Genomic DNA, 24,925 nt, shown 5'->3' with positions numbered 1-24,925 from the left:
TTTATACAATTTGTTTACGCAACGCGTGACGCTTAAATGCTAAATAATGCAAATGTAAATGCGACGCATTGTTTGCCTTTGTATTTGTATTTGTGTTGTTGTTGGTTTTCTTTTATCCTTTTGCGCCCTTTTTGAAATGTCCTCTACAAAGACGGCGCTTTAAAAATCAAACTAATGCCCGGAAATGCCAAGTGCAGATAATTCTGGGAAAAATTAAAAGATTTAAAAGCTCAATTTGATTATTTTTAGGTTTTGTTTAGTATACGATAAATCTGTCAACTATTTCTCATTCCTTTGAAACGAAACTTAGGACAATAATTGTAATTTCTTCGGCTTGTTTTCCACAAAAGTTTCCTTCTCTATTTCCACAAGACTTGGCCTTTAGAGCATTGAAAGTTCGTCTTTGGGAAATTTGAAGCTTTTGTTTTTAGATTTCGAATTAATTTTCTTACGCAATGAACATGCAGGAAATTAGCATATTTTCTTTTATTCTTCATTGTGTTTGTGCTCTGATCGATTTGTGGGACTAACGAGTCGACCCAAAATCCCGATCCGGGGGCAGTTTACAATTGGTCAAAGACATTGGCCGGGACATTTTAAAAGGCGTGTTCCCCCAGGCACAATGCACACATTCAAAGGCGACACAAGTCCTGGGCGTGGCGAGTGTGAGGCATTTTCTAACTTATGATTCGCGAAAAAATTACATTAGAATTGCAAATTGGCAGGCGGCGCAACTGGAGGGGGGCATGGGTGGAGGTAGGTGGGCGGCTTTGCAGCCATTCAACATGGCTAAATAAAAGTTGTGTCTTTGCCGCAACAGCAACAGAATTTGATTTGCTGCTGGGGGCGTGAGAGGAGGCGGGGGCCTGCGAGAAGCGGCAACAACAAACAAACTCAAACATTTATGACAATAACTTCTTAAATGCGTTGTTGCCGCTTGCCGGCAAAAGGAATCTGCTCGAGCTCTGTAAGGATATGCAGGGGAGCGGCTCGCCTCGACTGGTTGCCTGCCGATGCCGATGCCTGTTGGCTGGTGGCTGGTGGCTGGTCTACGTCTCCGGGGCTGCCGTTGAATTGAATTACTTTTGCGCCAGTTGAAATTTCAATTGCCCGGACGGACGAACGGGCGGATGCGCGGATGGGCGGACGGGTGGGGAGCACAAAAGGCGAGAGGCAAACGACAGCGAGCACAAGGACAACGTGGACGACGCACATGTGCAGCCATATGCAATGTTGGCGGTGGCGTTGGCGTTCGCATTGCACTGGCCGGAAACGGAAATGCATGCTGGCATTTTAGCATGGTTCCCCCCTACCACATTCCCACTCGTCGCAGGGCGCATGCTGGTTGGGGGGGCATACAAATGAGGCGTTGAATAATTGAAGACATAAATTCGCACTTGCACAAAAAAGTGCCCGTTTTTTTAGCTTTATATTCTTCGCTGCTTTTTTTTTATTATTATTATTATTATGCGCTCGTTCTTCGCTGAGTTTTGGGGCAGTGGCCAATGCTTCCGGTCAACCTGCCACCAAAGGCCCATCTTCTTCTATGTCTCTGCCCGTGTCTCCCGCCCACTCTCTCTCTCTCTCTCTCTCTCTTGCTTTGTGTCTCCCACTCGCCCTCTCTATCTCAGCATGTTTAATTCACAATCTTGGGGCGCAGCGGTGCGACCCGCTGCCACCTTTGCACTCAAGTGCGCAGCCAGAGCTGTTCGCCCAATGCCCATTGGCCACGCCCACGCCCAAGCCCAGGCCCAAGCCCAAGCCCATCGACTGCATGCCCACTTGTGACCCTCAGCTGCGAGCTGAGCTGAGCTGAGCTGAGCAGAGAGTTGCTCGTTTAACTTTCATGAAATTATAATTTGCTTTGTAATTCGAGCATCCTTAGCAGGCCGGCAGGACCTGGGGGGCCCACTGCCGACCAGCTGTAGCAGCATCGGCAGCAGCAGCGGCAGCCGTAACAAGCATATATAACTACACATTGAAAATATTTTAATTAACGAAAATTGTTCAGCAAGTTGTTTTATATATATACATATATATATATATATTTATATATACTCGATATATATGCATGCATATAGAGCCGGGCAAGTCTAACCGCCTGTCCGGGGCACAGCCGAAAACCAATCCCATTAGAAATCTCAATTTCAACTCGCAAGTCTGCAGTCCAAGTCCTTACAAAATATTGAGCAGCTGCTTTCGTTTGAATCATAACATCACACACACACACACATACATATATATATATATATATATATACTTGTATATAGGCGCTTTGTGCGATCTCATGTGGAATCGCACTCCACAAAGTACATATATCTTACTTATGCTCGCAAAGATTAAAAGTTTTTCACTGCCGAGGCATGCAAGTTCTTGCCTAAGCTGTAACATCTTTCTATGGCACTTCATCCTGCCCCCCTCCCCCTTCCCCCGCCCCTGCCCCCACTCCAGCCGACTTCTTATTCTGGGCCGCTTTTTGTGTGCGCTCGTCTTCATTTTTTGTACATAACCCTCTCGAGTTGTTGTTGGCCACGCCGCAAAAGCTGGCCGTTACATTATGTATGTGCGTGTGTGTGTGTGTGTGTGTGTGTGGGTGTGCGTGTGCACAAAAGCCGACCCCAACGGAGCTGAACCTTTTCAAATCCGAAATCGATATTAATTAAATTTTAGTAGCTAGCGCGAATCTGTGTGGACTTTGCGTCCGCCCCTGCAAAGCTTAAAAAACCTACACACAAAAAATAGCCAAGAGCCAAATAAAAAAAAGGTGGCAAACTTTGCTGTGGCCATCTCATTAAAAGTGATGACAAGTTGCCGGCTTTACGCAGCGCTTTTCATTATTATAAAATACTTTCCCTGGCAGAGCCAAATAAAAGCATGAACGGAAGCAGCGAACGTAGTTGCAAAATAATGAGCCAATCAGCCAAAGGAAAAATGTTAATACTTAGGCATTATTACCTCGAAGTTACCTTTAAAAAGTATTTGCAACTGTAATAATAGCCAAGACAGGGCTGTTAAGTCTGTAAATTGAGATAGGCAAGTACACGGAATTCTGAGAATCGCATAGAAGCGTAGCTTGCGTTATGAAAATGTTGTCAAGTCAACAAAAAAATTAAAAAACCTATCTTATTGATTGAAAAGCGTGTATACACTTTTCTCAACATGCCTTAAACTAATTGCAAGACTTATAATATGTTGACAGCTTTGTGAAACACATAGAAGCACGCCTTATGTAAGTGAAAAGTTGCCAAGCCTCTTCACAATTTATAAATCGGCCATTAGACTTCAAATATAAGCACATTTGAACAAACTTTAAGAACTCGACGTCTCTGCTCACTTACGGGCATCAAAGGGAATATAATTATTATGATACTCTGACCTCTGGCAACTATTGTTGACCACACACAAAGAGCATAACGAACTTATAGCTATACGAGTAGCTGGGGGCATTCCGTATGCTGTCGTAGTTATTGTTGTTGTTGTATTCAAGCAGCAGAAGATTCAATTGAGAACCCAAATCAGTCAACCGCATTAAAAACTCTGCTTCATTTCCGTGACAAGCTATACACACACACACACACACACACACACATACACGCACGCACGAGCTCAGCACAACATTCATATGTAAATATTATTTGCTCTTTGTATGCTGCTGTGACCTTTGCTAAACTAAGGGCAGCTTTGTGTACCGATTGTAGAACCCCCCCCCCCCCCCCTCCCACCCGTCCCTTCTCTTCCCTCCCGGCACCCTCTGGCTTCCTGCGTGCCATAAAATTTCACTCTTTCTTCCATTAATAGTTGATCTACTAAGCCAAGGGCATAAACTATGCAAAAGCTTTTCCATCATTGCCATTTGCCATTCAGTGCAAGCGCAGCCCCCCCCCCCTCTCGCTCTCTCTCTCTCTCGATATTGCTGTCTCTGTCTCACTTAATTGCTCAAATCTCCATACACAATTTAATATTCATACTTGCGTTTCATTCGTGCTGCTAATGTTGAGTTTGTCGGATTCATGGCTGGTTTCATGGCAGCAACAACAAATCAAGTTGCGGATTACAAATCGGAATCCTTTTTTAATTGAAATATATATATGGTATACATATGTGCGAGTGTACACATTTGTATGACCCGTGCTGTGGCGCCGTGCTCATTAATGCGCGCGGCTGCTGCCGCCTGGTGAATTGATGCGTTTTTGATTGCGAATTTGTCGCAAACATATCGCTCGAGTGCACCGAGAGACCACTCTACCTCGCCCCCCCCCTCTCTCTCCCCCTCCATCTCTCTGGTTGACTCTTTCCACTTTTATATGCGCATTACTCATACGCCGTGCGGGTCGCTGAAGGCAAAAAGCAACTTAAATTCTACTTACAGCCAAATATGTAATAAATACGAGCTTAAAAAAGTTTATCTATATTTCAACCGCACGCAGTCATGTGCTCACACACACACACACACACGCACACACACACACATAGACTAGCTCTTGCTATATATGGCAGATATTTGGCATATAGAGTAGCTACTGCTGCCTGTTTTTTTGCTGTCGCCCCGAAAAGTTTTTGAAAGATGTGCCATCCCCCAATCCGGCACTTAGACAACTCGCACGTCCAGCAACCAAAAAGTTCATTTTGCTGCTTTCTCTCCTCTTCTTCTTTTTTTTCATTTATCTTCCTCTTTTTTCTCGTTTAGCCAAAAAAAAAAGTATAAGTAAGTGTAGTGTAGTGTGTGGAGTGCAAGTGTACTTACCCAGCGCCAGTGCCACGCCCCTGCCGCCCGTTGCGCTTTCATTAAATGCGTCTATTCAGCGAGTGCAGCTTTAAAATTTGCGAAACCAAACAAATTTCATTTTATTTTATTTTATTTTTTTGTCAATATGCCCAAAAACCAAAGCCGGACGCCGTATAAATTGTCGCAATCAAGCGGCCGCATAAAATGTCAAAAAAAAAAAAAAAGAAAGTGGAAAAAAGAACCACGGGAAAAACGACAGCAAGATGAATTACTGTAAATTATCCAGTTAAAACTTTTCGTTGAAGGACTTTGCAGCAGAAACCCGAAGGCGGGCGACGCGTCGCTGCTGACGATTTAACGAGACGAAAAGGCAAAAGTTGTACAAAAATCAATTTCGCCACAATTTCACGCTATTTTGCCTGAACATGAATAGGGTATAGCTAGGCATAGATAGAGCCAGAGATTGCTTTGCATAGAAATGTATTCAAATGCACTCAACATCAATTTGAAGGCAAGGCAAATATTCAAGGGCAGATCGACAAAATTTTAAAAATATTTGCTATGCCATTTTGGAAATTAAAATGTATGTAATCAATGCAAATTTTAAATACCTAAGACACATTTGAATCTGCGCCCAAAATAATTGACCCATTTCTTATAGCGGATTTACATATTTATATATTTTTAAAATTTATTTATTTACATTTGATAAATATTTATTATTTAATTTTTACATTTGAATTGGTTGTCAAAATAATTGGCCCATTTCTTTAGCGGATTTATATCTATATATTTTTCAAAATTTATTTATATTTTAAAAATATTTATTTTATAATTTTTACATTTGAATGCTTTAAGAAAATTATGAATTTTCATTTCAGTCGAAACCGACTCGCTTTTCATAATGCATATATATTTTATTTTACATCTTTTATATTATTTCTATACCCTGAGTTATTGAAAATTGGTAAAAAGGGTATATCGTATTTATGCAAATTTATGCAACAGTCATAACTCCATAAGGTATATATAATCTTGATCAGCATCAATAGCCGAGCCGATCTAGCCGTGCCCGTCTGTCTGTCCGTCTGTATGAGTTTGTTCCCGATAAATAACTATTTTTTTTACATTTATTTTATTTATTTATTTGAATCTTAGTGAAGCTTATCTATAATAATATATGCAATTATATATTGCTGTACTTCTATTGGGAACCACTTTAATGTTTAATTAATTGTGATTGATTTAAGGCAGAAAATGCTTTTCGAAACACCTGTCAAATCTAGATATATATGCGATTATTTACTTCCTCTTAGCACTTCCGCAGCTGCTGCTGCTGCTGCTGCTCGCTTGTCAATGGCTGCTTTTTGGGTTTTGGGCGCAGCTCATGTAGGAGGCGAAAATAAAAATCAGCCGCTGCGGGTTTTACGTTTTTCCTGCTTACCCTGAGCAACATTCATTAATGTCAGGAACAGCAGCAGCAGCAGCAGCAGCAGCGGCGGCGGCGGCGGCGGCTCCTTCGTCTAGGACACGGCCACATAATGTGCCGCAAAACGCATAAAATACACGCACACACACACGCAGACACACAGACAAGTGTCTGTCCTTGTCGCCGTCTACCCGCTGTTTTATATAGCGATTACGATAATGAAGCGGCAGCATTTTCAGCGGGCGCAGCATTTTTGTGCACAGAAATGAGCCAAATGAATGGCTGCCACTAGCCGTCACGGGCAGCGGCTGTGGTGAGCGGGGGCGGGGGCGGGGCGGGGTGAAATCTAGCAGCGACGTCTGTCGTTGATGGCTTTTTGAAGTTCTCAGCGCAGGCGGCGCTCTGATTGGGCCGAGGTGGGGAGGTGGGTTTTATGACGAATTAATGAAATCAGATTTAAATAAAATTACGCAGCGCCTGCTTGTTAGTGTCCGCTGCCTGGCTGCCTGGCTGCCTGTCTGCCACGCCCACTTGTGGGGCATGCACATTTAACGTTTTGCTAATAGAATTAAAGTTTGCGGACGGACGCACCACCCCACCCCCCCCCCCAAATCACATAATGAGCGCCGCCTTCCAGGCTGAGCGTAATTATGACAGGGCGTGGCAGCAGCATTGATAGCGCCCTTCGCAACTGTTGCCCGCTTAATTAACAACAACAATTGCAATTGCAATTGCAATTGCAGTTCCGCCTTGCAGCTCTCCTACCCCACCCCACCCCAACCCTGCGGCCACGTTGCAGCAGGTAATTTTTGTCTCATTTGGCGCGTGCAACCTTCAGCTGATGGTTTTGTACGCGCATTGTTTGTGGCATTGTTGTTGATTGTTAATTGAAAAACAATGTTGTGCCCTCTTGTGTCGACGGCTGCACTTAAAGAGCTGTGAAACGCAACAGCAGCAGCAGCAGCAGCAGCAACAACAACGACGACATGCGTGGCAAGTGGCAAGTGGCAAGAGGCAAGTCGCGGCCAGGCATTCAGTTCGAGTTCGAGGCTCAACTGCGGCTTAATTAATTTTTATAAGGCTGTTGTTATCGCCGTCGTCGTCGTCGTCGTCGTCGTCGCAGCGGCTGCACTTTAATTACAATGCACAGAAGTTGCCTTTAGCCCATTGATTAAACTTAATCAATGGCCATAAGCGGAACAAGATCGCGGCCAACAACGTGCGGCATGCGGCATGCGGCAGGCAGCTCATTAATGTACGCTCCCAACTTTGACAGCCAACGTGCAATTAGCGTCAGGAGCAAAGCGAAAAGTTGTCATATTATGATATTGAATAGCAGCCGCCAGCTGAAGGACGTGGCCAACCAATAAAGCTATAGTCTGTGTATGATAACAACCTTAACAGAATGTCAAAAGGACTCCAGCGGCAAAGGGTAAAAGTGTTTGAGCTGTAATAAAATAGCCCCAAGATTTAATTAATAATTAATATACAGGTAGATTCTGTGCAGGTGGTGGCTGTTAAATGCAGTAGCTCGCGCTCAGGCATGGAAAATTCAGAGCAGCCGAGTGGGAAATTCAGGCGAAGCTTGCATTCAGCTGCCTTTTCGTAGTATCGCATTATAAGGAATATTTTTAATATTATTATTATTTTAATTGTTATTATGATTGTGCGTGCATATTGTGCAGTAAAAGTTAATTTTCCTTTTTCTCCAAATTATGCGCTTCTTCTTCGAAATTAGTCTGAAATTCGAACTCGATTAGTTAAATAACTCAGCTAGCGAGCATGTCAACTTAGTTATATTAGCTTCTACTACTTTAGTTAGTTGCAAAGACAAAACACAGCTTTCGCTAATATAAGCAATAGACGGAGACATAGACTAAACCCGAGCGATTATAAAACTATTAACGTCACAACTAAGCTCAACTCTATTTAGCAATAAAAATCTATCAATTAGCATATGATAATAAAGTATACGAAAATATGGTATAGGGAAAGTTGAAGAGAGACTAACTCTCGGTTAGTTCATCATTGGAAGCAGTTGGCGGGCAACTGCCAAAGTCTGTTCGGTTAGTTAGTTGCATAGTTTGGCCGGTTTGTCAGTCAACTATCATTATAAGTTGCCCTTTTGCCTCATAATGGCCAAAACTTTTCAACTGCCAGTGTGTATGTGTGTATGCCAGTGTGTGTGTATGTGTGTGTGTGTGCTTTGGCCATTGTTGGCGCTCACTTTTGCAATTAGCAGCAGTTTTGTCTGCTCAGTGCTTTTATGCGGCCATTAATTGAGTTGCGCGCACTGAAAACTTCAAAAAAAAAAAAACAGAAAATGAAAGCGCGGAACATTTTTCAACTTGTCTAACAAAGCTAATTTTTGTTGTTCGTCTTCTATTTACAGATCGAGGACGCAATGCTGATGTTCGACAAGCAGACCAATCGGCACAGAGGTGAGCTAACAGATAATAACAATGAACAATAAACGATAAGCATTAATCGATTATAATAACAATAACAATAATGCCAACAATAATACTCGTTATAATAATACTGACTGACTGGTTCCGACTCACACACACACACACACACGCACACATGCCGATGCTCTTACAGCTCCGTTTCCGGGCCTTAACGATGCAGCAGAACGAGCCGAGCCGAGCAGAGCCGGAAGTGCGAGCGTTTTTGCGCACTGCTCTGTCAAAATGCATGACAGATACCGTTACAGATAGCCGGGCACAAACAGCTAATACAGTTTTAAAACGTGCGCGGTGCGGTGGCGTCGGGAGGGGGGCATTAAAATGGCCAGGCAACAGGATGTTGGAGCGAGATAGATAGCCAGGGAAAGCGACCCGAAAAGATTACCTGGCAATGCAACCGGATATAGCCGGGCGCACACACACTCACACGCACACACAGACAGAGACTCAGTGGGTGGGGCGGGCTGTTGTCCGATGAAGGGCTTAAATCTCCAGCGCACATCCGCTACACGAACTTGCAGCGCACGAGTGCGCCCATTGCCCCGCTTTTTTGGGCCATATGCTCGCTTGGGGTCAGGCCAGCTACAGGCACAGGCACAGGCCAGGCCAGGCACAGGCTCTTCTCTCGTCTGCTTGTCGTTGTCAATTTTGCTTATTAAAGTTTTAAATGACGCGCCGAAATTCGCATTGCGCACGAGTCCAATGCCCATTGACATGTGACAGGAGACGCGCAGCTGGAGCAGCAGTTCCACCTGAGACACGGCACATTAAGATTGATGTGTCCATTTTGCAGCTAAAGCCGCACCAGAGGCCAACTCGGCCGCCCACACACACACACACACACACAGACAACCAGCTAACAATGTCGTTGTCCAAAAGTAATTAGCTGCTTCACTCACACACACACACACACACACAGTTGGACAGTCGAGCATGCATCAATAGTTGCCTGCACACACACACACACACACACACACAGAGACACAGACAGACAGTTGCTGGCCTTGTTAACGTGCTGGCCGGTGCACACTGTCCAACCAAATTACGCACACGGGAATAAGGAAACATGATTTTTGCTTGTATGCGGCCCATAAAAAATTGTTGCATACTTCGGGGCGCCGCCGTCGCTGAGAGAGATAAGCAGCGCGCGCGACCCACAGAACATTTCGTTTAATTGGACGCTGGAGTACCGAATGCTGCATCATGATGCAGTCATATGAAAAACACAAAAACTCAACCAGAAACAGCAGCAGTAGCAGTTACAGCAGTAGCAGTTACAGCAGTAACAGTAGCAGTAGCAGTAGCTGGAGCAGCCTTTGCATGTGGCAATAAAAGCAAGCAGCGCCCCATTTAAAAATTATGTGTTGCGCTGCAGTTGAAAGACGGGAGACTGAGCGGAAGACTAACAGAGACAGAGAAAGGGAGCAAGGAAGAGGGGGAGAGAGAGAGAGACAACTGTTGAGAGATTAATACATGAGAGAAATATATATAGAAACTGCAAATAGCCAGCATGCAGATTTATTCGGGTAAATAAAACAGAAGAAACAACACAAGAACAATGCGCGCAATGATTTTTATTAATTTTTTAGACTGATTGCCAAGCTCAATTCCCATTTCAAATGAAAACGAAATAAGTAGCCAATTAAATTGAAGGCTTTTCTCTTTTTGCCAAGCTCCTAGCAAATGCCTCTGGCAGACTTTAATAAGACTTTGGTAAAACGCAAACGACTTTCATGAGGCAAAACTTTCGGTTATGGAATCGACTTTAGATTGGCTCTGCATTTAAATCTGAACAAAACATATTCTTTTTTCATGTTACAGTGAAAACTCGCCTAAGGGACACTCCTAATAGACGGACTTTTTCTAACAGAGGCGCACACCAATCTTTGGCCCACCTTTTATAATCGAACTATCATAAATCAGATCACACCCATTCCCCCTCAATAAGGCACACACTCCCCTTAAGCGGACAAAACTAAACCAAAAATAAAACTAAACTAAAATATTGTAACTATAACAATTATAAGCCCATTCTAGACTTTAAACTCTCATTACCTTGCCAAAACGTAAGCGATATTCATGAATTCATTTCTGTCAAGGATTATCGATTATCGATTGATTCTACAAAAATGTTGTTTAGGCAAATTTTATATACTACCATTATAAGTTCCCATAATCTTGCTAAAACTCAATCTTTCATCGTCTTTAATCATGAGAAATATCAGTTTCAGCCTCTAGGTTCTACCTTTAATTCAAGGAACCACATTTTTGAGAATTCATTTTCTAGACTTCCGAAACTCAATCGCTTTATATGAGGTATACCATTGTGGCCTTGGCTTAGAAAGATTCCACATTAATATCTATGAACTATTTTCTCGTTTGTAGTTCATGTTTAAAATTTGAATTCTGGACTTCAAGCAATCATCAAGTTACACCATTTTGACAATGTTTCGATTGAGTATTTAAAATTCATAGACATTTGCATAATGGTTAAGCAAGCGTGGAAATAAATTGACTTATGACAAGTGAAGTGGAGTAATTTGTAATTGTCAGTGGCTTCTGAGTACGTTTGTTAAAAATAGCATTAAATGTAACCTCGTTTTGTGATTTTCCCATGAATATGACATGGAAGACGTTTAATGTTCGACTCGACTATTGACATGACTCGCAGGACACGGTAATTTTGCAAATTACAATTGCTCGGGTCGATCAAAATGCATATACGATGAAATATGCAAGCGTTGTTAGTTGGCCCAACCGAACCAACCGAGCCAGCGGCAACTGCCCAACTTCACAGGGCCAACTGCCCCAATGAGCCACCAAGGCGAACCACCCACCGAACCACCCACCAATCCAGCGAAACAGCATTAACACGGCGAGGCAACGCTTTCGCTGCGAGTCAATAGAAAATGTGTGTCGTTAATCAAAGGGTATTAGTTGTAGCTGTAGCCTTCATTGCCACGACGACGATGGCGACTTTTTATACAACCTGGACAATGTACGACCTTTTGCCATGAGTTGGACTAACGGACGCTCCAGGGCCCGATGGCTTGTCGCCCGCTGTCCGCTGCCCGCTGCCTACTGGCACTTGCGATATGCCTGTAATTGCATTTTATCGATCCAAGTGAAGAGAAGGTACCTTAGCGTACATGTGGCAATTGCCAGCGTGTGCACACACACACACACTCTCACACACACAGGCAGGAATAAAAAAAAAAAGAAAAAAGGCGAGCAAAGACGTCGCTGGTTGCTCGGGCTACACGGCAGCAAGTTTGTTACTCATTCATAAATCATGTGTGCAGCGACAGACGGACAGAAATACAGGCACACAGACAGACAACACGGCTGAAAGAAACACACACACACATACAGCTAGTGAAAAGGCAGCCTGGTCACTGAAACTTGCAGCGACGCTTTTCCAACTAACGGCTGCAGTTGGCGCCCAAAAAAAAAAACAAGTAAGCGAAGCATTTTATCTATGGGGTTCGTAGGGAGAGTTGGGGCTGGGAAGACTCGGAAAACGAAAACTATATGAATATGCCATAAAACAATATAGGCTGGCATACTAACATCTGCAACAACAACAGCAACAACAGTGACAACAACAACAACAGCCGCAAGTACAGTAGTACCTAGTATACATGCAACTGAGCTCGGTTTGAAGATTTTGTTGCATATGAAAGAACTTTGCACTTAGCATAGTTAACTATAAATTTCAACATGCATAAATGAAAACTAAATCTTCTAAGCTTCTTCATTATAGATAAAATGTAGCTCGGCAGGTTTATCGAAAAGAATTTCGGCTAGCTAAGTGATTGAAAAGGAAAAAGAAAATTTCAGAAACTAATTTCTTAAATACACCTTAACTTATTCATAGAAAGTAGGGCTGAGCTGACCTTGAAGTTGGCTGCGCTCACTCGGCATGCTTATCGATAAAAATTAAAGAGAGAAATGAGAAAAAAATGGGGGAAAATAAACTTTAGTAAGCTTATTATTAAATACTTCTGAGGAACTCAATATGTCGTAAGGCAATTTTTTCGATATAATTGAGCAGATCGAGGGAAGAAAATACGTGAAGAATAAAGCTATAATAAGGAAAACTTATCGATAAAAAGCAAGGTTGTGCGTGATGTTGGATGTGCTTGTTCAGTTAATTATCAAGCATTTCTTATGTAATCGATAAAAAAAAACTGCGCTGAAATTGGCTACGTTTGCTAGACTGAAAATTAAGTGTTCCTAAACTTATCGATAGAAAGTAAGACTGCACTCAGCTTGAAGTTGGCTGCGCTTCCAACGTTTCCAACACTTATATGTGGAAATATTTGAATACTCCTAAACTTATCGATAAAAAGCAAGGCTGTGCTTAAAGTTGGCTGTTGGTTAGCCAGTTTATCGATAAGCATGAGCACACGAATAAAATAGAATAAGATGAGAAAAATTATTAAATACTGCTAAACTTATCGATAAAAACCAATGCGGCGTTTGCTCGGCCAACACATCGATTAATATGAGCAGCTGGAGCAAAGGCTTAAAAGGGTAACAAGAAACTTAATTAGAAAAATATAATATCATATTTTCACAGACATGTTCTCAATTTGCAGCGGCAAATGGCAGCCAATGTTGAGCCCCAGCAATTACTACTGTAGCTTTTTTTTGGGGATACACGACAGCAGCGCCCTAAACTATGCTATGAATTTCATTTGGCAAGCCAAGGACATGCACAACGTGCGCCTAAACAGCCGCTTGAGGCGGGGGCTGCTGGCTGCAACTGAGGTGTTTGGCGCGGGGGCGGGGGCGGCGCGGGGGCGGTCGCAACGGCTTGGCAGTTGGCGTCGCCAGCCGCCACTAATATTAAAATTGAAAATTTTGTAATTTTTCTTTTTTGGCAAGCCGGCGCAGCGCAGTCATAACGGCTGCCAGGCAAACGGCACCCCAAACCCTACCCCCCTCCCCCCACCCTCTCGGCGGTGCTGTCTCTATTGCTGTAATATAAGCATATATGTAGGTAGATATTCCATATCTGTGGCCGTTACTTGGCAATAACATGCATGAGTGTGCAATTTCTGCAGTTGGCACAAGCATCGTCAGGCACTCAGGAGAGGTTCGAGTCGTGGCTCGTCCTGCGGGAAATTTTCGACAGGTAAAAATGGTAGCAAAGCAGCCGCAGAATTAACTAGCAAAAGCGACTCCTGCCGCCGGGCATTTTTCATGCTGCCTCCGACTCTGACTCTGGCTCTTGCCGCATTTGCAGCAAGCAGATACATTTTTGATTGAGTTACGTGTGGGTGCCGTCTGGGTGCTGGGTGGCATCCAAAAAGAAATTGCTGGCTTCATTTGCTCGCCACTCGGTCGGCGCTCGACTGATTTATGAGTGGCCAGAGGCAACAAGAGCACCAGCAGAGGCAGCAGCAGCGGCAGAGCCAGCAGCTATAGAAGTGGCAACTATGTACGTGCAACTTGCAACGTGCGCTAATTTTATATAATTAAAACAAACACAAACATACCAAGAAGGCAGCTGAGTAGCTGCAGCAGAGAGAGCGAGAGAGGGGGGGGGGGGGGGCGGGCAAGCAGAGACTCTCAACGCCCACAAGTTGTTTCAAAGAGCAAGAAGCAGAGTGAGAGAGTGAGAGAGAGCGAGAGAGAGCGAGAGAGGAGAGAGAGACGGGGTGCAAAGGAGTCAGCACATGTCGCTAATAAGCCTGCGTGTTTACTGTTACTTGTTTCAACTAATTTGTCAGCTACGCCCAACGCCCGCATGCCAAGGCAAACACACGTACACACACACACACACACACAAACACACACATAGAGGGACAGAGGGAGGCGTGGCATCAGGTGTCTGCACTTGGCCTTGCTAATTGCACAGCCCTTTTGGCCAGGCCAAATCTGAGACAATTGCGCTAATTGAAAAACCTCGATAAGACCAAAGCGCCAGGCTCTGCCAGGAAAAGCTGGCAAATTGAGAGCAGATGCACACACACACACACACACACACACACACACACACACACACACACACACACACACACACACACACACACACACACACACACACACACACACACACACACACACACACACACACACACACACACACACACACACACACACACACACACACACACACACACACACACACACCTACACACACACAGCTCACAGCAAATGCGAAATGGAGCTTCACTAAGGACATTTTTGGGTCTTTGTTATCCTTGCGTTTTCCTTTTCATGTAAACAAGCATTAAAAACCTGAACCAAGATCCAAAGCATTACAAGAGGCCAAATTGAATGGAAGATAAAATACCCCCGTGACCAAATGGCTTGCGGGCACTTTTATAAATTATTTATATCGAAGAACAGGATATTTTTATATAGATAAAACATTTTAATATGTATATGCTTAAGTTATAAATGACCTGCTCTCAGAGATATATAATTCACAATTCTGAAATATTTATCCGTACAAAAATATTATTTTCTTCGAGATATCTTAACAAAACTTCATAGTTCTCCTCGCATATCCTCCGATTATTCCTCTAGAGCTCTATGATAGTCTGATGTTGATAAGCTTGTGCTTATATGTAGGGAGTATAGTGAAACGAGTGACAGCTAGATTTGATTCAGATATCTAAGCAAAAACCAAACAAGTTTTCTTAGAAGAACTAAATTTCTGCCCGATTGTTACTATGTCAACAATATCCAATTGTGATCCGATATGGCCTATTGCGTCATATCTACTGTCTGCAATAGCAAGACGAACCTATGAAAAGTTTCATGACGAAAGCTTTAAAAGTGAGACTGGTTTGCATAGATAGAGTCCGATGGACAGATGTACATATCTATATCATATCGACTGTTGAAGCTGATAAAGAATATATATACTTTATGTAGTTGGATATAAGCACATATGTTTATTTCGTAACAAAATCCTAATAACCTTCTTAAAGGGCCATAAAAAAGAGCATATTAGTGTTGCACAACGCTCGATAGGCTAATTGTTATCGACATTATCGATAAAGCACTCGATATTTCTGTGGCACACTTCTATTGCTATTCTCAACTTAATATTCTCCGCAAAATTGTTGACTAACTAGTTCAAGGATTAAATTTACAATTTTGAAAGTGTTTACCATTAAATTTTGCACACTCGCTGCAATTTATAAGTACGATTATAATAGATTGTATATTTTGGAGAAATTAACAAAATTTCGGCATAGGAATTGAACGCGCTGACTCAGCATTTTCTAGGAGTTAGCGCTGGGTGAGTGGAAAGCGGGGATGGGGGGCGAAAACTTCATGACAAACTTATTATGCACTCGGCTGGGTTATTTCCAGAGCTGGGCAAAGTTTGCTATGTAAACTCTGGGAGCAGGGCAGTGTTTGAATTACTCGGCCCAGCCGGCACTTGAGTCCCTGCCGCATATTGAGGTCAGCTGTGGGCTGAGTGGGGGGAGTGGGGGGAGTAGGGGCTGGGCAAGTGGAGTGCATGGATGAAGGGTGGGCCATGGTGGGCCGTGGGCTGTCTGGTTGCGTCTCGGTCTCGACACTTGAGTAAATTATTTAGCCGCTCGCACAAAAGCATATTTCGTTCAATTTTTGCAGCTAGCTCTTAAACTTGTTTGCCCACTCGCCGGGTCTCCGAGTCTCCGAGTCTCCGACTCTCTGGCTCGCTGACTCGCTGACTCTTTTGCCTTTTTAACTTCTCTGATTTGGTTCTTTCTTTCTTTATTTCAGGTTTTGGCTTCGTTACATTTCAAAGCGAAGATGTGGTAGACAAAGTTTGTGAAATTCATTTCCATGAGATAAACAACAAAATGGTAAGTCAAGCGAAACCAAATGAAACGCTGAAACGCAGCCCCACAGCCCCACTCACCGTCTACTTGTTCCGCAGGTCGAGTGCAAGAAGGCGCAGCCCAAGGAGGTAATGCTGCCGGCCAATCTGGCCAAGACCCGCGCGGCCGGTCGCTCCGCTTACGGTGAGTTGGTAGTCTGGGGCAGCCACGCAAATCAGGCGGCCGCGGCCGCGGCGGCGGCAACAGCTGCCACGCCCGCCGCCGCTGGCCTCTTGCCAAGTAGTTTAGCCGCTGCCGCCACAGCGCTGCATCAGCAACAGCAACAACAACAACAACAGCAACACCAACACCAACACCACCAACAACAACACCCACAACACACACATCATCACCATCATCATCAGCTGCTGGGCGCTGCCGCAGCGGCCGCCTCGCTGCGCTACACGCCCTATCCGCTGCCCAGCCACATCTCGGCCGCTGCAGTGGCCGCAGCCGCCGCTGCTGCCAATCAGCAGCAGCAGCAGCAGCAAGCAGTTGCTGTTGCCGCCCACCAACAGCATCAGCATCAGCAACAGCAGCAGCATCAACAACAGCAGCAATCGCTGGCCCATGCTGTGGCCGCTGCAGCTGGCGCGCCCTCGCTTCTGCCCCTCGGCAATTCGGCGCCCGGCGGCGCCCCATCGCTGCTGCAGTATGCGGCTGCCGCCAATGCCACTCAGAACAATGTCGCGCTGGCCAATTCGCTTTATGCGGACGCTGCCGCTGTTATGGGCTATAAGCGGCTGCTGGCCGCTGCCGCTGTGAGCAGCGGCCTTCGAGCCACGCCCACGGCTGCCACTTTGGGCGCCTTGACGGCCGCTGCGTCGGCGCCAGCAGCAGCAGCTGCCGCTGCGGCTGCCCAACAGGCGCAGCTGCGTCAAAACGCCGCGCTTGCCGCCGCCCATTATCCGCTCAGCGAGCTGCTGGCGATGCCGGCGGGCCTGGAGATGCCCGGCGCAGCCTCGGCAGCGGCAGCGGCCGCCTCTCTGTATCAGCTGCCAGGCATCTGACCGCCCAGGCCGCAGTGAGCGTTCCTTTCGTGAACTCTAACCTATTCAGGCTAAATGCCAAAGTTCAGATCCAATTCGGGTCAGCTGCGAACTGCACAACATGAATAACAAATATATTCACACACACGCACACACACACACACACACAAAACTCTCTCTCATTCCGTCTCAAAGTCCAAAGCGCGAACGTGTCGCATTTACTCATAGGTCTTAGGTTTACGTGTACGATTCTCCCTAGCCATGTACTCCATATGCATAAATGTACATACATATCTTAACTTAACTTACATGCATACTCTACTTGTAATCTGTGTCTAACCGAATCGGCGTTTAGGCAACGCGGCGTATGCGTGGCCGCTTATAAATTAATTTATAATTAACTTGATAATTAACTAGTGGACGCATTCGTTTTTTCTATAGAACTTAAGAGATTTGTTTAAGATCTAGGCTAAACATACTTAAAGAGCAGGTCCTAGAGACCTGCTTAGATTTTGCTCAACATCGTTTTGCATCGATTGTTCGATAACATTTGCGCAATCGATATTTAGAGACTTAGAGGCGATCGTAAAAGTAACTGTAAACAAAAGCTGCGTGTAAGTCTTAGACATTGTGCAACACTAGAACTTAAGAACCGAGAATATGTAAAAAACTAAACACGAAAATATCTATTATCGAAAACTATTGAAAAAGTATTGAAATTGTCAAAAGAAAAAAACAGAAAACTTTTAGGTAAATCATTTATATATGTAATTCTTGTATTATAATATGCATATTCAACATTTACCTTGTGTTACCCAATTACAATATATCTATATTTATATCTAAACTTCAGCTCATAACAATAGCTCTTCAAAATGAATATCTGTAGTCCCGAATACAATTAACAACAATAACAATATGTCATAACTAGCAAATGTATCGAATTAGCTTTTAAGTAAAGCCGCATTTAAGTAGGCAACAAACTGAGCTGACAGGCACACACACACACACACACACCCAGACTCTTTGTGTGTGTGTGTGTGTGCGTGTGTGTCTCTCAAACAATTTTAGTTAAATATTTGAAAGTGCAATTCACAATTTGTAGAGCTGAATGGCATTAGAATGGCAGCTGTCTGTCTGCTCGTTGGTTTCCTGTGGACGCAACCCAACACTGGTTAATTGATAATGTCAATTAGAGCGCAGAAGAAGCCTTTACAACCTTACAGCGTGGACAGTTGATGGCCATACTTAAAATAATGGGCCACTACGGCCTCTTAATTACTAATACATGTTTCCATCTAGCCATTAATATTTGACTAAACATGAACCTAGCTATTGATATACATATATATATGTATTCTACATACATACTAATACACATATTCTTACTTACGATAAGCGCATTAAGTGCTTCGAATTTCTAGTTTATACTTGACTGTTTATCCATTGTAATAGTGTACTCTCATATAAGCCTAAAGACAACAGCAACAACAAAACACACAGGAAATCAGCCGTCGACCAAAATTGATGCCAAAGATGAACGAATGATTGATTGATTGATTGATTGATGGCAGCCAAAACGAGACCATGAGCAAGCGCATGGATTTAACAAAATTTACAATAAATTTGAACAACTATTTACATTAACATTTAACTAGCTGTCAAATTGTTGCCATTTACATATTTTTTTCTTCTTGGTTTTTTTTTCTGAATACCTTTTTATTATTTATTTGGTTGTAGTGTTTTTATCTATAATTAGTTTAGTTTTTAACTGTCAATTTGTGAGTGTGTGTAAACACTTTTCGTCATTTGTTTTCAACTTTTTAATTAGTTGTGGACGGGGATGCAATGGCCCGACAGTCTGTGACATTTTTGTAGAAATGCGCAGCGAGGCTTTAGAATTGCCCCGTGTCCAGGAAGAACACTAGTTAAAAAAAGCAATTCAATTATATAATAGTATTTACATATAGCATAGTTCTTAAATGTGTTTTAGTCAACAATATAGTCGAACAATGTCTACGTATTTATCAACTATATTTAACTAAACAGACATACGTACAACTCTATATACCATACTTAATAAGTGTTTAGATTTGTGTCATATCTTAACTTACATATATCGATGGTACAACTGAAATAACTGTAACTCTATATATACCATATAGATAGCTCAGAAAGTCGAGGCTGTTTAAGAAACTAAAAACAAAAAGTCAACTGCCCAGCGCAGCCTTAAAAAACATATCTTAGACACAACACACACACACTCTCTCTCTAAAAATTAGTATATAGCATAATAATCGATAACTGTTAATCGATTGTTTCTTAGTTACATAGCCTAACACACATTTAGAGCGCTAAGTACACACATACACACACACACATACACTAAATGAAATACATACATACATATATAGTAAATCAGTCTTTAATACTATATTCTTAGACTTTTATCAAATACCATATATACATATATATATATAAATTTTATTTATTTGATCTTGTTTGGAGTACTTAGCTCTTAAAGATGCGCACTTATGAATGTTAGTAATTTATTTATGTTTATGCTCTTCTTTTTTGTGCTCTCTCTCTCTCTCTCTCTCTTGTTTGCCATGCGCCATTTTTAGATAACATCATGTGGGGTCTGGGGACATTGCCCGAAGGTAAGAACTAGCTAATGCCTAGCACTCGTATTAGTTTAGCTATATGCTATCTTAGGCTATGTCTACGATGCGGTTGTCTAACATGATTTCTCTTTCTCGCAGGCTTTCCGGCAGCTGCGTATGCTGCCTATGCCGCTGGTCGCGGCTACTCCGGCTATCCGAGCTTCGGACTACCCTATCCAACTGGTAAGTTTGTTTAACTACTCTTCTACTCTCTCACACACACACACCCAGTCACTCACACACACACACACAGATACACTATTACTATTAACTACTTATATATGCATATATAATTAATATATAGAGAATCCTCTGCATATGTCGTACGCCCTTAACTGCTCGTATGTGTGTGCGTGAGAGTGTGTATCTGTGTATCTGTGTGTGTGTGTGTGCGTGTGTGAATGCATTTGAAGTGCATTCGAGCAAGTTTTGTGACTACTCTTGAAATTAACTGAAGCCCCTAAAACCCAAGCCAAACCCAACCCCCGCACTGCAGTTTGTGTTAGTTGATATGACGAACTAGTTCAATTGTAAACAACATATATACATATATGTATCGATCTACCTATGTATGTATGTATGTACATATGTATGTTTTTGTAATAAGTATTAGCATAACATACTAACTTCATGCTCGATAATTTGTTCAATTACTCGTATTGTGTTTTTTTTTTTATTTTCCTCTGATTTGTTTCGTTTGAATCAAGAAAAACCCAAAAAAATCGACATTTTCTTCTTTCTTTTTTCTTCTTTTTCTTATTTATTTGCCCCACAGCTGGTGTTATGGGCGTAATGCCGGAGAATCGCATACTGATCGGTGATTATATGGTTGCCCCAACGACCAGCAGCACGGCCTAGGAACGCCCCCAACGATCCATAGCTGATCTGATATTAATCGAGTATTATATGTTCGCGGCAGCGCCAAAAATGTTGTTCAAAACATGAATAAAACAAACACTAAACCAAAGAACTCTCCAGCGTTCGTCATATCAATGCACAAAATAAACTCTCAAAAAAAACCAAAAGAAAAGAAAAGAAAAAGTTGTAAAAGCAGCTCTTAAGACATTCATTATTTAGACATTGCTCACATTACTTTCATTTAAAGCTGCTTGGTCTTGTGTTTATATCATTTGCACCAAAACAACAATTGAACACTGCAAAAAAAAACCCACCACATTCGCGCTACTAGGCCTAACACCCAACACTCGCCGCCCCCGCTCAAGCACAGCGTGTGTGTTGTTTATTTTGTTTTTTTCAATCTCTTCTTTTTTTTTGGCTAGGGTTGGAACGAATGTTGAAATGCATTTGCAAGCATTTAAGTACTCAAATCCAACACTAGTTACAGTCGCAAGCGAAGGATCAGAGTTAGATATAATATAAGTAATATCTACAAAAGCAAATCGAAAGAGAATTAGTTTACCGAGCTTCACGAATGCGAATATGACGTATTCGTCCCAACCCTAGCTAGTCACCCACTCTCTCTCTCTCTCTCTCTCTCTCTCTTTCTCTGTGTCTTTCCCCGCCTGACTCTCTGTCTCTTTCTACATGCAATCTATCTTGTGTATCGTGTGATTTTGTAGGCCTAACTATTTGTGGCATCGGTAGAAGTTATGGTACCACATGTAGCACGAATGCGGGCCGCAGCAGAGCTGCCACTGGCCCCGCTGGCGGTGGTGCGGCTGCTGCTGCTGCAGCTGCAGCTGCTATCCACAATCAGCCCCAGTCGGGATATCAACACCACCAGGCGCTGACTCTGCCGCTGGCCACGGCGCTGACAGCGCGCACGGCGGCAATCAAATCGCAGTTTCTGGGCAACATAAATTTCTAAACAAAAGATCAAACAAAATCAAAATACAACACAGATAAACCATATAAGCCGAAAGCAAGTCTGAGAGAGCGGGAAGAATACAAGCTACACAGAAAAAAGAACACCAAGCCAACAAGAAAAACTAAAACAAAAACAATCAAAAAGGAAAAAACAAGCAAGCATAAATATACGAGAGAGGCCTGCGATATTGTATTTAATATTTCATTGCCATTTTGTCTCTTTTTTGTTTCTGTGGTCTCAACGACAATACGCAAACCAAAATAAATCATTTGTACTGTGACAAGTAGGTACAACAACAACAACAGCAACAACAACCACAAATAAAATTTATTAGCTTAGATTGTTTCTACGGTGAATGGTAACAACAACAACAACAAATAAAACAAATAAAGCAAATACTCGATTTATCAAAAAATAAATAAAAACAAATAACAGAAACTTATACAAGTATTTGTAATTGCAGACCCATATATAATCACATATAGAGCTGCTGGCGCATACATGTGTGTACACACTGTACTATGTGGCCTCCGTATAGCTGACAAATGGAAACTTTCTAAACACACACACACACACACACACACACACACGTACTTAGCTACATATAAACATTTGTTCTAGACGCGTTGTTCGATTAGCTAAAACCCTAGTTGCGCATATATACCCCCTATATATATATATTTAAATATATATCTATCTATAGAGCCGAGCACATATAAGGCGGCAACTGTACCGTACGCAGTTCTGTAGCTTTCGATTAACTATTTAATACACACACACACACACACACACACACACACATATATAGCCACATGTAGTAGTGTTTAGGTCAACATAATCGCATAATCACACACATTTAACTCTTTAGACGTACGTGTAGCGCCCCGTAGAGAGCTATGACACAATGTGTACACAAAATGCACACGCACACAAACAGTAAACACTCCATATAAATGATACCAATATTTGTGCTTTTTTTTTAATATTATTTTGTAATTTCTTGCGTTGCGTTGCGTTGCGTTGCGTTCGCCACATTAATTCTCATTAAGCCCAATCTACCATTTTGGCTTTGGTCCCAGGGACACAAATCTATTATTTATAAAAACTGTTTTACTGTAAGCATTTAAATGCAAATTTTTATTTGTAGTACATCTGCATAAATTAGTCGTGTGCAACAACAACAACGACAACAACAACAACAGAAATAAACATAAACCGCGCGAAATGCATACGAAAAGCATTTTAGATAAAAACTACATTTTAGCCAGCCTGTCACATGTAGTATCATTATTATCCTTTAATTAATTTCCTGCATAATATAATTTCTGTATTTCAGTTTTTTTTTCGTTTTCTCGTTTTTTGTTTGGGTCCCCTGAGTTTTAGATAATAAGCACACGTGCAGAGATTTTTTGGCATAGAAAAAGTTCATTAATTAGCTACATTTTTTGTTCTGTTTCATAATAATGTGTGTAGCCACAAAAATAAAATCAAAATAAATACATTTTGGCGTTGGTTTTTTGTTTTGGATATCCTTTAATTCTACTCATATATATCGCATAGCCTGCATAAGTTCTTTCATCGGTGCATCAAACTGAATCTGAAATAAGCCAACAAAAATTTCTACCGAAATGAGCGAAAACTTTTTATTGAAATTTCTATATGAATAATACATTAACTATATACAATACATATAAAAATATATTTATAATATATATAAAAAAATATACAAAATAAGTTTAATATATTTATTTTATACAAAAAGCAAAATCAAATTTCATTTGTACAATAATGCAAAAGGAATAATAATAAATTAAAAAAAGTAAAAAATATATACGAACAGAAAATACAATATTAATGTCCATCCATTTTCGAAGAGCGACTTTAAGTTTATGAAAAATGCAATTTTTCTATGTCCTTTCCATTTATGCATAAATTGTAAGTTTGACATTTAAACTTAGCTATCAATACTATATATACTATACTATATATACATATAATATTTATGGCAGCGTATACATATATTAAATCAAATTAAATCAAAAAAAGAACACACACCCACACAGACACTCACACACACACACACACACAGACATACAAATCAATAACTATAAATTGAAAAGCTGTTAATTAGTTAATTGAATGCAGTTATCGCAAAATTTTTGGCAATTTAAATTAATGTATAACAAAGGACAAAGGCTAAAAGCCGAGGCAAATGCTTCGAGGTATCTAAACTATAAAATGCTTGCGAGTTATTTACACACACACAACTATATAGCATATACACACACACACACACACACACACATACGCATATCTATGTATTTTACACGTATATACTGTGATTTATAAGAAAACGCTTCAAACCAACAACAAGAACAAAACAAAACAAAACAAAAAATTGCCAACGCAGAATTCAAATTGCTTATGCAAAAAACGAAAAGTTATTAACTAAATAAATGCACAAAAAAAAAAACGGATACAAAAGCCGAAACAAAAACCAAGTCTATCCTTTCTGGCCGCAAGGCTTCAGCTCTTTGTATTATTAGCGTTTGAAAGCGCTTTCAAATAGCAGCCAAAAACGTGGAAATGGAAGCTAACTCGAACAAAGTGGCCAACGAGGCGTATGCGTAATAAACCTGACAACGGCGACAGCAACGGCCACAACATCAACAACAGCAACAGCAACAACAACAACAAGCATCAAGTGCCAACAAGGTCAGCTAATGGTCGTCTTAATATACAAAATGCATAATCCCACAGCATTCTCTCTATACCTAACATATATTTATATATATATATCTGTTCGAAAAGCCGTTAACACACATTTTATAATTATTAAATGTACTTCGTACCGTTAGTTATTCGTTTTAGCAGAAGTTTAGCAAGCAGCGCAATCAAAACTAAATTTGTAAACTGCCCAACGGCGGCAGTCCGTAGCTCACATATGTATACTCATGCCTATATATATATATATACATATATCTATTTCA

General features: G+C 41.8%; 1 protein-coding gene across 5 annotated transcripts in view; it reads left to right on the top strand.

Moving 5' to 3' along the window:
• The window catches only part of LOC135431192 (RNA-binding protein Musashi homolog Rbp6-like), a 199,385-nt gene extending 174,953 nt beyond the window's left edge, over positions 1 to 24,432 (top strand). For 3 of the 5 annotated variants that reach the window (XM_064686165.1, XM_064686167.1, XM_064686168.1), the window contains 6 exons: positions 8,548 to 8,596; positions 16,358 to 16,440; positions 16,515 to 16,599; positions 20,069 to 20,104; positions 20,207 to 20,290; positions 21,688 to 24,432. In XM_064686165.1, coding sequence (XP_064542235.1) covers positions 8,548 to 8,596; positions 16,358 to 16,440; positions 16,515 to 16,599; positions 20,069 to 20,104; positions 20,207 to 20,290; positions 21,688 to 21,935 — 585 coding nt within the window. In that variant the 3' untranslated portion in view covers positions 21,936 to 24,432. Of the gene's footprint in view, positions 1 to 8,547; positions 8,597 to 16,357; positions 16,441 to 16,514; positions 17,481 to 20,068; positions 20,105 to 20,206; positions 20,291 to 20,882; positions 21,078 to 21,687 lie in introns of those variants that run through there. The other 2 variants (XM_064686166.1, XM_064686164.1) reach the window with 2 other exon arrangements.
• Positions 24,433 to 24,925: the final 493 nt, after the last annotated feature.

Source organism: Drosophila montana, unplaced genomic scaffold (assembly GCF_035044405.1).
Source record: "Drosophila montana isolate Dmon_TW-CO22-7 unplaced genomic scaffold, ASM3504440v1 contig_3175_1, whole genome shotgun sequence".
NCBI lineage: Eukaryota > Metazoa > Arthropoda > Insecta > Diptera > Drosophilidae > Drosophila > Drosophila montana.
Note: the sequence above shows the minus strand (reverse complement) of the source record. Positions and strands in the feature narration are given on the sequence as shown.